This window comes from Moschus berezovskii, chromosome 14, assembly GCF_049115385.1.
Source record: "Moschus berezovskii isolate FMDL1 chromosome 14, NW_MosBer_1.0, whole genome shotgun sequence".
Taxonomy (NCBI): Eukaryota; Metazoa; Chordata; class Mammalia; order Artiodactyla; family Moschidae; genus Moschus; species Moschus berezovskii.
In genome coordinates this window covers 55,537,093-55,552,413 of record NC_142473.1, presented here as the reverse complement: position 1 = coordinate 55,552,413, position 15,321 = coordinate 55,537,093, and the positions used below count along the sequence as shown (strand labels likewise).

General features: G+C 44.0%; 1 protein-coding gene across 1 annotated transcript in view; it reads left to right on the top strand.

Moving 5' to 3' along the window:
* CLPB (ClpB family mitochondrial disaggregase) overlaps positions 1-15,321 on the top strand; it is a 143,114-nt gene that overhangs the window by 53,416 nt on the left and 74,377 nt on the right. The window contains exon 4 of the mRNA XM_055423598.2: positions 1,306-1,409. Coding sequence (XP_055279573.2) covers positions 1,306-1,409 — 104 coding nt within the window. The remainder of the gene's footprint in view (positions 1-1,305; positions 1,410-15,321) is intronic.

The following is a 15,321-nucleotide window of genomic DNA, read 5'->3' as shown; positions in this document are numbered from 1 at the left end:
GAGATTGGCTAAATGAAGTATAGACAAGCCTTATGGTAGAATACTGTGCAGTCATTAAAAACAGTGTGATAGACAAATATATAATACGTGGAAGAGGTATGTATATGTTTAGGGAGAACTTATATATGACCCCATTTTTTTGTAAAAATGCGCATATGTTGGAAAAAACTGGAAAGATGTTATATATTCTAAAACAGTTTTTTATTTTTGATTAGCTATATTTTCTAATTTTCTTATAGTGAACATGAACCGTTTTTATTAGGAAAAAAAGTGGGGAGAAGTATTAGCAGGAACATCACATAAGACAAGGGAAACTGACATATAAAGAGCACTTCCTGGGTCAAGCACCGTGGTTGGTGCTTATAAATTCACCTAATCTAACCTCACTATGGAGCCTCCTGCCTCTCCCCTTCCCCCTTCAGTCCATTCTCACACGGCTATAGGAGTGATTCTTCTAATAGCAAAGATTTAGAAGAGAACACACCAAACTATAAATAGTAATTACTCCTGGAATTTAGATTGAGGAGATGGCTATAAGAGAAGACTTTCATTTTTCAATTTAATTTCAATATGATTTGTACTCTGTGTGTGTGTGTGTGTGTGTATACACATATAAGTGGGGAGGAAAAGCTTGTGTTGCCATGTCACTTCCCCTTTAAGCCCTTCAGTGGCTTACCTCATCTCCCACTTCTCTTCCCCTTACACCCTCTGCTCCAGGTCCACTTTCTTCAGATGAAACTTCGTGCTTTTTTGCCTCCCAAGATTTGTGAATGCATTGGGTCCTCCCACTTCACGAACCTGGATCTGGTTATTCAGCCTTTCAGGTCTTTAATATCACATTCCCTGGGATGCCTTTCTTGATCCCCTCCATTGGTTTCCCACCATACATGGTACTTTTCCCATCATAGCCTTCATCACCCTTTGCTAGAATTTTATGGTAAATTGTTTTCCTTCCCTGAAGAGGCTGTAAGCTCCCTGAGGTCATGGACCCTAGCACCTAGAACAGTGACTTGAACATAGTAAGCATTTGATAAGTAGTTGTTGAATAAACACTTCATATTTTATAGTTGTGGATCCTGAGCCTTAGGGAGGTGTTAGATAACTTGTCCAGAGCCTCTCAGCCAGTAACATATCAGAGCTACTTTCCTACCCTTGTGTTCAATACTTGTAAAGTTCATATTCTTTCCACTGTACCACTCAGGTGAACAGAGGCAGAGCCAATCCCTAAACATGCCTCAGAATTGGAGTCTTTACTTCCTGGACCTTTCCTATTTGTGACACTTAGGTCTGTCTGATTTCTTCCAGTGTGGTGCAGGTCCTGCTTGCAGCTGGTGCTGACCCAAACCTCGGGGACGATTTTAGCAGTGTATACAAGACCGCCAAGGAGCAGGGAATCCATTCTTTAGAAGGTAAGTGTGGACTACTGTGCTGTTCTGCGGGCTCTCCTCCCTGCGGCTTCCAGCAGCCGTTCTCCGTGCCAGTTTTACCAGCAGCTCAGGTGAGAGCCTGCAAGTCACTCATCCTCTGGGGACTCATGGATACCCCAAAGGCTTGGGGCAGATCCCCTTCACAGCCCCCTCTGGCTCTGTAATTTAAGTCACTTCAGGTCTTAGGGAATAAAATAGAGGCCTGAATTCATGACTGAGGAGAGGGGTAGGAAAACCTTTTAACTGGTGTTCTGCCAAAAGTGCCTCAACCGGTGGAGTCTCAGATGAGTGGACAATGAAGCAGGTTTCCATAAGATAATTAAGGCAACTGTGTGGAATGTGGATTTATTCTTCCTCTACTTCCTGCGGACTTAGCCTGCTCCAGCCCTGCAAACCAGCTTTACTGGTTCCCTTAGCCTCAGAGGTCCCTCCATACTACCCTGAATACTGTTTTTTCTCCTCGTCTTGTGTGTGGAATATAGTCCTCTCTCTAGCACTGGCCCCTTGACTTACTCAATGATTCAAGACAAAGAGTAGACCTCCTCTGTGCCTTGATGTCTGTGCTTGTAAAATGGAGTGGTCATCATTGCCATGCTGGGGTATTGTGTGGGTGATTGCTTGGACTTCTCCAGAGGAAGGAGCTGATGTGCACCTTTACCAGGGCTTGGTCACATATGTTGGAAGGTACCTGGGCAAGTTAGTCTGAATTGCCTCTGGTGAGTAGTTTTTTGAAAGTGGAATTGAGAAGAGGGCAGGTTTATTTGACTGCAGGCAGAGATGAATATTTTACGTTTGAGCTTTGCTTGTCCGGATTGACTCCGGTGCCCACCCATTATCCTGGCTTACTCACAGAGCCTGAGATTCCCCTCACTTTCTGGCAACAGGGCAGCCAAGCTGAGGCTGCTTAAGAGTTTGCAATGATGCCAGGAGAGACAGCCTTGCTTACTGTTCGAGGGTCAGAACATTGACCTGAGGGGAGTTTCAGCAGAGGGGAGAAGTATGCTCAGCCCTCAGAACCGTCAGCAAGGCTGCCAGACTGACGTGGATATGTGGTAGCCTAGGGCAGAGGTGTCATTGCTACCCCAGGTGAAGTGTGAAGTTGCCCTCATATCAGCAGCATGAGATCGTATAAATTAAGAGATAGTTAATATTTTGAAGTTGCCCTCATATCAGCAGCATGAGAAAAATGTCAAAAGCATCAGAGCATTGCTACCCAGGTGAAGTGTGAAGTTGCCCTCCCCTACCTTTCCACCTCTGAACCTGCTCCTTCTCTGTCAAGCTCCCTTACTGTAGCTCGATCCTCCACAGAGCCTTCTCTGCAACCTGTCCTCTGCTGCTCCTTTGAATGTTCTCTAAATCTTAGCCCTTTATACGGTTATTTGAACTCGGGTCTGCTCATATGTCTTTTCTTTCCTCGTGAGCTGACAGTTCTATGTGCAGGCCGTGACCTGTGCCACCTTGGATTCCTCACTGAGCTGGGGGAATTATATTCATTTTGTTTGCAGTCGAGGAGAATTTCATGAGTGCCAGACTTGCCCTATATTTGCAGCCTAATGTGTGGGAACTCAGCTTAAAGGCTGTCTACCGTTCACTCCTGGGTTGGGAAGATCCCCTGGAGAAGGGAAAGGCTGCCCACTCCAGTATCCTAGCCTGGAGAATTCCAAGGACTGTATAGTCCCTGGGGTCACAAAGAGTCAGACACGACTGAGTGGCTTTCACCATTCACTCAGACGCAGCATTGCCACCCTCAGCTCTATCTTCTGTTCCGGTGCTTTCACCAAAAAGCAAGGAGGAGCATTTGCTGAGGGGCAGGGCCAGGTAGAAGGGGAAGAATTATTCAAGGGCCTTCTTATCTGCTCTTGGGATCTAAACACTGCTCAGTAAGCATTTTTGATTTCACAGAATCTCAGTACTGTGAAGCCATCTAGTCCTGCCTCTGCTGTCACATTGGTCCCCACCCCTGCATTTCAAGTTTTGAACCTTTGTGTTCTGGGGTTTCCCAGGTGGCTCAGTGGATCAAGAATCTACCTGCAGTGCCGGAGTTGCTAGAGACATGAGTTTGATCCCTGGGTCAGGAAGAGCCCCTGAAGGAGGGCATGGCAACCTGCTCCAGTATTCTTGCCTGGAGAATGCCATGGACAGAGGAGCCTGGCAGGCTACAGTCCATAGGTCACACGAGTCGGACACTGCTGAAGCGACTGAGCATGCATGCACCTTTGTGTTCAGCTTTCCAGGTTGATGCTCATATTCAGCATTCTAGATCAGTGGTCAGCACATTTTTTCTGGCAAGTGCCAGATAGTAACCATTTTAAAGCTTTGTGGGCCAGTTGGTCTCAGTTGTGGCTATTTAGCTTGGCCATTGTATCATAGAACATAATACACAAATGAGTGTACATGGATGTGTTCCAATAAAACTTTATTTACAAAAGTTGGCAGCAGGCTGGATTTGGCCAACTTTAGGCTGTAGTTTGCCAACTTTGTTTTAGATATTTTCTTTTTTCTCTTCTTCCTTTCTCCTATCCTTCCTCCCTCCTTCCTTCCCTTCCTTGCTTCCTTTCTCTTTCTTGGCCTTTTTAATGAACCTCCTTTGAATTTTTTTTTAACTCTTGTGCTAGCCAGCCTACATTCTAGGTAGGTAAGCAAGAGAAATATTGGAACAGACTAATATATCTCTCATGAAATGCAGACCAAAATATTAACTATCTCTTAATTTATACGATCTGCAAATTTAGTGAATAGGCTTTCTATGGACTCATTTACTTATTCAAAAGTAATTTTAAAAAATTTATTGATTACGTTCCTATCTAGCAGGGATTGGTCTCAGCACTGTTAGACAAGCAAGGTCCCTGCCATCATGCACATCATGTGCTAGTCTTTGATTACAGTGTTTATAAGAACTCTATTAAGTACAGAGCCCTGGAACTCATTCGTGATCAGGACAATTTAGAAGCATTATTCAACAGTCAGAATTTTAGATTCTCCAAACTTCTTTCTTTTCTAGCCTCCATTTCTCCATCTTGTCCACAAAATTGTAAGAGATTCTCTCAGACTTATTGCTGAAATAAAAACATGTTTAACATTTGTCTTAATTTGTTGCATAGGAATCCTTGCCCAGCAAGATGTTAGGTTATTCTGGCATGGTTTGTATTATCCCTAGCAAACCCACACTGATGCCCAGTAATCATGAAGTGTTTCAGAACCATTAAATATAAATAAATTCTAGATTTAAGCAATAACTATCAACAGTCATTCATAAGTTCACTGCTCTGTGGCTCGCAAGATCTAACTCGTAGCTTTTTCTCTGTTTTGAATTCCAGGCTGCCTTTGCTGGCCATGGTTTTCTGGCAGCCCCTCTGATTTTCCCTGGTGTGTCAGTGTGGATGTACTCTGCACTTGGACTTCATGTGCTCTGCTTTCTGACTCCGAACCTGGAGAGTGATGGTCCTTTATAGTCATCTCAGAGTTCTCCTCTCTTTACCAGCTTCTTGTTAAACATACTTTTCTTTCCTCTTCCCATTTAGAAATACTTCATTCATTCATCCATTCAACCAGTATTTATTGATTGCCCACTGTATGCAAGTCACTGTACCCAGCTCAGGGTTATTTTCACTGAGGAAGTAGACAAAAACAAAAGAATCCTGGTTTTTGTTTTTGTTTTTTTAATTTTGATTGGATTGACTTTTTCATGGGAAACTACCTGACCTGGGGATATGTGAGGAGGTTAAGGAGAACAGTTACAAGCCCCTTGCCCAGAGTGTGTGTAGGCAAATTCATAGGAAAGTTCTTCAGTATTGGAGCATAGAGTCAGTGCCATCTAGTTCATTAAATTTCTAATAGATATTTCTGTGGGGCTCAGCCTTTGGTCAGTACTGAAGGGAAGTGTTGAGTTATAGTTTGACTTTGGCAAAACCTCCCTGCTGCTGCTGCTGCTAAGTCGCTTCAGTCGTGTCCGACTCCCTGTAATATATCCCTTGTCTACTTTTTCAGTACTATTGTGAAGTTGAAGAGATGTGATGTGTGAATCATAAAGTATTCTACAGTTACAATTGCTTATTAATTTGGTTCGTTTATAATTGAGGATGTACTTCCTGAGTGCCAGGCCCTCTGCCAGATTCTGGGAATAAATTAAAAGGAATATATATGATCTAGTCCCTCAGTATATATGATCTGCTCTCAGTCAAGTAATAAGACAGACCTATGAGAGTCGGACACAACTGAGCGACTGAACTGAACTGATGAACAGGCATCACAGTGCAGAATGATAAATGCAAAGGTCAATAGGTGTACAAAGGATATAGGTAGCACTTGTATAGGCAATGATGCCCTCTTCCTGAGGGCAGTCTGGTGTCTGGGGAGTGTCACGGGGTAAGTGACTCTGAATTGAGTCTTAAGGTTGAGTCAGAGACTGCCAGGCAGGCTAAGCAGGATGGACTTTCCCGGCAGAAGGAACAACACATACAGAGATAAGGGCTAAGTGATAGCAGGTGGAATCATCTGCCACAGTACTAAGAACAGCTCGAAGTAAGACCATAGGGGGAAGCAGGGTTCTACGTGGGAAGGACCCTGTAAGGCAATTCTAGGGAGCTCACAGTGTTTTCTAAAGGCCATTGAAGGATTTCAAGTAGGGGAATGCTCAGTTTACGTTAGTAGTTTAGATGGACCATTCTCATGGGATGGGGGTGAATTGGAGAGGATTGGTTAGCAGTGGTTCTTAATGTTTTGATCCCTTTGAGAACTGGATGAGAAACCATGCTCCTCTCCCTCAAAATACACTTCTCAGTTCTGGGAATTTCTAAAAGAAATAGTTGGGAGTGGAGAGAAATAGATATTCAAAAATATTAGGAGGATATTGAGTATTCGGTGGAATGTGGGAATTGATGGAACAGGAGGCACCTGTCACCTTGGTCTCTGCTTTGGGTGAACCATTGGATGAGTGGGTCTGGAGTTCAAAGACATATGGCAGCAGTTGCTTGGTAGTTAAAATAATGAATGTGACTGACACTGCCTGAGGAAAGGAGTTCAAGCAAAGGGATAGGAGGACAAGCCCCTCCCTCAGGATACCAGCATTTGAGATGTGGGGAGGAACGAGGATCCAGGCAAGGAGACCGAAAGGTATTGGAGAAGTTGCCTGGTTTTCTTCTTTCAGAGAGGTGTTCTGTGTCTGTCCTGCCTGCTCAGAATGGGCACAGCCTAGAGGGAAAAGAACCTCTTTGCTGCTGAGGCTTTGCTGTCAGCTGCCTCATTCACCATTCCTGGTGAACTGCTTCTCCTGTTTGATATTTGGTATTGCTCTAGCAAGAAGCCTGCTCAGCTGGCGTGTTACAGTGTCTTCCACTGTTGTCAGGGTTGGTGTTTCAAGGTAGAGAGCAGGGCTGTTGGTGCAGGTGTTGGTGCAATAAGGCTGTTGGCCTTAGTGGCTGACTATTCTGTTCTCTTCAGCTCTTGGGATGGCATCTTCAGAGGCACAGTGGTATCCTGGAGAAAGGTTAGGCTTCAGAGCCAGAAAGTTACGGTTTACTTAAGCTCTGTCATCAGTCGTGTGACCTTAAGCCACTTGAATTTCAGTTTTCTCATCTATAACATAGGGGTAACAATACCCATCCTAAAGAGTTGTTTGAATGACTAGAAATAATCACATGTAAAGCACAGTAGCATATGATGAAGAATTTCTCTGTGGAGTTGAGTCTTGGCTCAATGAAAGGCAGGAAATTTGCCATAGAGGTACTGAGCAACTCACCACTCAAGGGGTACTGACAGAGGCTGGCTGGCTGCCCATCAGGGAGTCTGTAAAGGGTCATTAGATTATATTGTTTCCAGGTTACTGTCAGCCATGTGATTTCCAAGGTTCTAGAAACTTTAGGCTTATATTCAGATCAAGTGATGTACTTAGAAGTAGGATTTGAGCCGGGCTTTGAATAGTGGAGAGAGGAAAAAAAAAAGAAAAGATATTCTAAGCAGGGATCAGGCACAGACGGGACACATGGAGGTGAGCTTGGAGATCACGGCTGCTTCTCTACCACTTCATCCCCTGATCCTGACTACATTCCATGTTGTACCTTGAGCCCCACTCTAGGAGAGTCCCACTTGTAGCTGGCTGCTGTGTATGGGCCCCAATCCTCAGGTGGAGGAGGCAGTAAATTAGTGGTAACAGTAAACAAGTCACCCAGTCAGGGATGCCCCTGGCTGCTTGTAAGTAACTGTTATAAACCTTGGGTGTCTAGGGCTGTCAGAAATGCACGCAAGCACTCTGAGCGCCTCTCATATACACAATTAAAACAATAAAACACGGCAGAAACGTAGCCAGAGCAGGCTATAAATCAGCTTCTCTTCTCAGCTCCAAGTGGCGGCTGAATAAAGATGAGTTGTGCAGAAGCTGGGTTGGCACAGGGCCCTTCCTGGGATAGGGGACTGCTTTGCCCAGCTGGACCTGCCAAGGCCAACCCTAACCCCACCCCCAGCCTGGGTGACTCTCTTCCCATAGCTCCAAGGGCTGCAGGTCCTGGCCTGCTCCAGCTCACCTCCCCATCTCTGTGTCTTCAGATGGGGGACAGGACGATGCAAGCTGGCACATCACAAACCAGTGGACAAGTGCCCTGGAGTTCAGGAGATGGCTAGGAGTCCCCACTGGCGGTAATGGAACTGCTCTCTATAATATTCTTCCCTCTACCCAGGACATTGCTAAGGAGTAGTCTTACCTTAGCTCATGTATTCAATATAAGTTAACACCCAGCACCCACTGTGTGCCCAGTGCTACCCAGGCACAGCAGAGAGAATCTGTGCCCTTGGAGACAAACTTAAATGGTAATAATAATGGTCCCAAGGACATAAGAATCACCTATCTCAGAGTCCAAAGAGTGGCTTGGCCATCACCTGTGTGACCTTGGGCAATTCTCTCTCTCTCTGAGCCCTGATTTTCTCGTCTATAGAGAATAAGATTTTTTACACCATAGATGTAGCTTGTCAAAACACAGATTCCTGCCCCATTCCCAGATCCTGAGATTTTAATTCAGTGTGTCTGGGGTTGAACCTGAGATTTTGCATTTCTAACAGGCTCCCACTCTTTGAGTATATGAGCTAGGCTATTTATGCTTGAACTGCTTCAAAAAAATTTATCTGGACCTTCTCCCTGGAAGAGACTCATTTTTTCACTTTAAGTTTCATTCCTAGAGAGTCTGTGTGCTTAAGCATGGTATTATGGGTATACAGAATACTTCATAGCTGTGACATCTAGGGCAATTTTCTGTACCTCTTAGAGGTTCTGTCTTCTTATTTGTAAAACAAACATTAGTGGGAGAGTTAGAAGTAGTATGTTTATCCTTAGCCTAAAACCTGGAACACAGAAGGAATTCCATTAATGTAGATTTCTGTTTTTATATCATCATCATTATCGTCCTACTCTTATAAAACTTCATTCAGTGTCTCTGACACAGCCTTCCAAATGCTTCAGTGTCTCTGCCACAGCCTTCAACAGTAGCAAACTTATCTGTGAAGAGCCAAACATTATCTTCGCGTTCAAGGAATGGCTTGGCCATCACCTGTGTGACCTTGGGCAATTCTCTTTATCTCTCTGAGCCTTGATTTTCTCTTCTATAGAGAATAATATATTCTATACCATAGGCTTATTACAAAGATCAAATTAAAATACTTATTAAATACTTGAGAAAATACAAGGTATCATACACATATAAGGTGCTGGCAATAATAATAATAAAGATTGATGACATGACCAAGACTATGTTTGACAAGGGTCCAGTCAGAGATGCTGATAACAAGGACTATAAGAGCTCAAAGTAGAGAATCTGTCTGAAGCTTCAGGAAATAAAATGGTATTTGAGCCTTGAAGTATAAAAAGGTTTTATAGAGCAACTGAGTTTTATGGCAACTGAGTGCGAATTGTGTGTAATCAGAGAAGGATGTGAGCTTCCCTGGCGGCTCAGCTGGTAAAGAACCCACCTGCAGTGTGGGAAACCTGGGTTCGATCCCTGGGTTGGGAAGATCCCCTGAAGAAGGGAACAGCTATCCACTCCAGTGTTCTGGCCTGGAGAATTCTGTGGACTGTATAGTCCATGGGGTCGCAAAGAGTCGGACATGACTGAGCAACTTTCACTTTCACTTTTTCAGTGAAGGGCCTATGTTATGTCCAGAATTTTCAGAGGTGGGAAACGGAAAAAATTTATTTTGGTGCAGCAAGTAAACTCGTTAGAGTGAAGCATCCATACAACAGAAGATTCATTTTCGAGGGTAATGAGCAGTAAAGGTGTTGCTTTAAAGTGAGTAGACTGGGGCCAGATCCAGATACTTGGACTTTATCTCTTAGGTGGAGAGGAGCCTTGCAGGTCCTAGAGGAGAGTACTATAGGAGCTGACTCCTTCCACGGTAGAGAAGCAGGGGGGAAGTGACGATAATAAGTTGATGATGATGATAGCTGCAGCAGCAGGTTACATTTAGTGGTACTTTATTTATTGCACACTCACAGCAACCCTGTGATGTAGCCACTAAGGGAAACTGAGGCAGAGAGATGATGTCAAATGCCAGCAGAACCATCTCATGCTCTTTAGAGAACCCAGCACCCATGTCAGCCAATATGTGCCCCACACTTGTCTCAAAAACCTCTGACTTGTCCAAAGCCTTGGAAAATTTGGGGATCTGCCAGGCCAAAAGCTATTTGGGCATGTTATTATTTTTAATAATGTCCCTGCGTCTTCCTCATCATTGTCAGAGCCTTGTCACACCTTCAGCACCAGTGGTTCTACATGTCATTTCTCAGCAGTGTCAGCCCCTGTAGAGTCACTTGAATGGACAATACTCTATATATCCATTAGGCCTTTTGGCCAACTTCAGGATTAAGTATAGCAGCAAGTTAGGTTAATTGTTTCCATCCTTTTAGCCCTCCAAATCTATATATATGTTTGACTAGGAGGAGATAGATTAGTTGACATGTTTTATTAAAAAGAAAAAATTCGATGCATTTATAAAAATAAGGCAAAAATGGGATGGGGTGGCAAAGAACTGTAGTCTTGCGATTTTTAACTGATTTACATATTTTGTATATAAATATTTTTTCATCAAAAGTTCCAAATCAGGGGTGAGTCCCACACACCACACAAAATATATTAGAGACATTTATATGGATAGCAGGAAGGGAGACAGAGAGCTGAAATTTTCCAGGCACCCAGTGATTGATGGGGGCTGAGGCTCCCCCTGACGCTTTATTGAGTTTCCGATGATTATCTCTCGCCGAGACATTTTTTACAGATGACGGTCGAGCTGTCACAATGGACCATGGGGGAAAAAAAACCAACAATAATAACACTTTAATCTTTTTACTGCACTGCTCCCTAGTATCTCAGATTCATCTTCCCTGACGCACGCAGTTCATTATTCTGCCCCTCCCTGGATGGGAAATAAAGGGAAATAAATATATATGTAGACACACTTACCCACATACATACGCACACACCGAGTGTATATAAGAAACCACCCCAGAACCAGAGAGGTGCAGAATTTATTGTTCTTTTTGCAAGTGTTGAGGTTTATTAGTAGAGATGCTGGGTTGGCTTGGAATTGGCTATTAATTACAGCATTTTGTATTTGTTTTTTATTGCAAGTTTTTAGCATCTTGAAGAAAAGGCAGAGAGAGGCAAGCAGGTGTAGAGATGGGGAGCCCACAGGGACCAAGTTTGGCCAGCCAAGCAGCATAGCTGGCAAAGGGGACAGCCTCCTTCCTCTTATTGTGGCCCTGCCCAGAGGATCCCCGGGCCTGGAAGAATCCTGCTTTGGTCAGGATCAGAGAGCGGCAGGGAAGTGGGAGATGGTGAGCCCAGGGAAATTATAGGACAAATCACAGGGCTCTAGATACCAGGGAGGATTAGGAGAGATGGGAAGTGGTGGAAGTGTTGGTGAAGATAACAGATTCCTAAGAGTTTGCCCACATTTAGATTTTGGTTATGTGCAGGTGAGACATGGGCTCTGGAAAGCTCTACCTGAGTCTGTGGTCAGATGAGTGTCCTAGGACGGAGAGGATGCCACACTGACTGGCTAGGGTCATAGGCAGGGTCATCAACCTTTCATCTTAAGGTTCCGGACCAACCTTCCTGCTCTCCCTCTTTTCCGTGGGGTGAGAGAAGATGGGCTTGCGGGTCCCAACATGGGAAGGCTGCCCTTGACATGTCTCCAATAGAGTAAGTGCTAGCCTAGTCTTCTCTTTAGTTCATCAAACCTTTCTGAGCTTCTGCTATGTCAGGTCTCATGTTACGCTATGATAAGGTATAATGAGGTAAACAGGGTCCTGTTCTTAAGAGAAAATCTTCTAGTCTATGGGCAGAGAGCATGGTGTTTGTGAGAACCATTTTTAAGTGGGGTCTAGCCCTCCAGCCCAGAGAAGGCAATGGCAAGCCACTCCAGTACTCTTGCCTAGAAAATCCCATGGATGGAGGAACCTGGTAGGCTGCAGTCCGTGGGGTCGCTAAGGGTCGGACACGACTGAGCGACTTCACTTTCCCTTTTCACTTTCACACATTGGAGAAGGAAATGGCAACCCACTCCAGTGTTCTTGCCTGGAGAATCCCAGGGACGGGGGAGCCTGGTGGGCTTCCGTCTATGGGGTCACACAGAGTCGGACACGACTGAAGTGACTTAGCAGCAGCAGCCCTCCAGCCATAGACCAGCCTAGATGACCATTCTTTAGATGAAGGTCAAAGAGATCTGTAAGACACAGGGTCTTTCAAGATCCTCTTTTCTACTTGGAGAGAAGTATTTATGGAACACCTGCAATGCTCAAGAGTGTATGCATGAGACAGTCTGAAAATACAAAAGATTATATAAGAGAAAATGTTAACTAATTTGATATGGACTGCACAATACTAGACGGAGAAGGCAATGGCAAGCCACTCCAGTTCTCTTGCCTAGAAAATCCCATGGATGGAGGAACCTGGTAGGCTGCAGTCCGTGGGGTCGCTAAGGGTCAGACACGACTGAGCGACTTCACTTTCACTTTTCACTTTCACACATTGGAGAAGGAAATGGCAACCCACTCCAGTGTTCTTGCCTGGAGAATCCCAGGGACGGGGGAGCCTGGTGGGCTTCCGTCTATGGGGTCGCACAGAGTCGGACACGACTGAAGTGACTTAGCAGCAGCAGCAGCAGAATACTAGAAGGCAGAGAGGAGAGGGAGATCAGTGAAAATCAGACTTCTTGAGTTGAAGGAATGGGTAAAGCGTAGATAAACAAAAGGAAGAAATAGTGAAGCTGTGGTATCACATAGAGAAGAGAGTAAAAGCCTTGGAGGTAAACTGGCTTGGTTATTGACTGCCACCATGACCAGAAACAAGCTACATAACCTCTCTAAGTGCCAACTTCTTTTACTAAATAAGAATAACAACAGCCCAGTGTGATTATTTCAAGGAAAATAGTTGTAAAGTTCCTCACACAGTACCTGGCACATAGTACATGCTCAGTAAACGGAGGCCATTATTTTCTTATTACTCCGAGTTTTAAAATTTTATTCTTTATTTATTTTAACTTCTGGCTGTACCACACAGCATGTGGGATCTTAGTTTCCCAACCAGGGATTGGAGCTGTGCCCTCTGCGCATGCACACACAGACACACACAAACACAGACACACACACAGAGACACAGACACACACAGACACACACACAGAGAACACACACACACAGACACACACACAGAGAACACACACACACACACACACCCCTTCCTCTTAGTCCTGGGATATTAGCCTTCAGGACTCACCTGTGACCCTCCACTAGGTATAAAATGGGCTCTCTGCAGTGAACCTGACCTATCCTACAGTGTTACCATAAGAGGTGGTTCTGGCCGTGGTTAGACTGGCATCAAAAAGAGGAAAGGGGGACTTCACTGGTGGTACAGTGGTTAAGAATCCACCTGCCAGTGCAAGAGACATGGGTTCAATCCCTGTTCTGAGAAGATCCTACATGCTGTGGAGCAACTAAGCCTGTGCGCCACAACTACTGTGCCTGTGTTCTGGAGCCTGTGAGCTGCAACTACTGAGCTCGTGAGCTACAACTGCTGAAGCCCGTATACCCTGGAGCCTGTGCCCTGCAACAGGAGAAGCCACTGCAGGGAAAAGCCTGAGCACTGCAAGGAAGAAGAGCCACTGCTCACCGCAACTAGAGAAAGCCCATAAACGGCAGCAAAGACCTAGTGTAACCAAAAATAAATATAATAAATAAATACATAAATTTTTTAAAAAGAAGAGGAAAGGGCACAATAATAAATTTATTACCATTTATTTCACCTTAGTACATGCCAGGCAATGTGCTCAGTGCCTTACATTTTTTAATACTGCAGCTTTATTGAGATTTAATTTACATACCACATAGTTTACTTGTTTAAAGTGTGTAATTCAGTGGTTTATAGTGTATTCACAATTGTGCTGCTTGTACCACAATTTTAGAACATTTTCATCGTCCCATAAAGAAGCCTCATACCTGTAATCAGTCATTCTCCACTTCTCTTAACTGTCTCTAGCTCTGCTGCTGCTGCTGCTAAGTCGCTTCAGCCGTGTCCGACTCTGTGCGACCCCATAGATGGCAGCCCGCTAGGCTCCTCTGTCCCTGGGATTCTCCAGGCAAGAATACTGGAGTGGGTTGCCATTTCCTTCTCCATCTAGACAACCGCTAATCTACTTTCTGTTTCCATAGATTTACACTTCATATAAATGGAATCATACATATGTGGTCTTTTGTGGCTGAATTCTTTTTGACTTGTTTTCAGGGTTCATCCATGTTGTAGCATGTATCAATACTTCATTCCTTTTCATAGCTGAATAATATTCCATTGATGGCTATACCATATTTAGTTTATCCACTTATCAATTGAGAGACATTTTGGTTGTTTTGACTATCATGAATAATGCTGCTGTGAATGTTTTTGTACAAGTTTTTGTGTGAACATAGTGTTTTTATTTTCTTGGGTGTATATCTAGGATTGCTGGCTCACATAGTAGCTCAATACTTAGCCTTTTGAGGAACTACCAGACTGTTTTCCAAAGTGACTGCACCATTTTACATTCCCACCAGTCATGTATGAGGGGTCCAGGTTCTCCACATCCTCAGCAGCACTTGTTATTGCCTGTCTTTTTTACTTTAACCATTCTAGTGGATGTGATGTGGTACCTTGTGGTTTTGATTTGCATTTCCCTGATGGCTGATGATGTTGAGCATCTTTCATGTGCTTTTAGGCCATTTGTGTATCTTCTTTGGAGAAATACCTTCTCAGATTCTTTTTCCATTTTTAAATTGGTTTTGCCGTTCAGTCTTGTGAGGTAGGGTGATGATATCTATCTTGCAGATGAGAAAACAGATTCTCAGAGATGTTATTTTGATCAAAGTCATACAGTGAGTTTTGCTTACCAGTCTGACTGACTGACCTTTATGCTCTTTCTGATACACAGTGCTGCCTACGGAGGATTCATGGTAGGATCCTTTCATGGCAGTGGGAAGTTCTCACTAGAAGGAAGGGAGGAGTTAACAGTTTATTTAGAGACATTAGGACCAGGTAGGAGAGCCTCTGAAAGTCAGCAGGGGAATGTGGATATATTACAGGTTACAGAACAGGGGAGGATATGTTAATTTGAAAATTGCATGTTAGTTTGTACCATTTCCTAGGTATAGTCATTTCCTGTGCCCCTCACTGTATCACATCTTTTCAGTGTTCACAGCAATACAATTTATAGATATCAGCGCTCCCATTTTATCAGGGATAAATTTGAAACTCACAGGTCTGGAATAATTTTCCAGCATCACCAGGTTTAGAATTCAGGTCTTTCCAGCTCAGTATTCTGAACTCTTCCTTTTCAGCGATACTTCGTAAAAGATTCTTTCAGTGTTATTTGCAGCATTTATAAGCT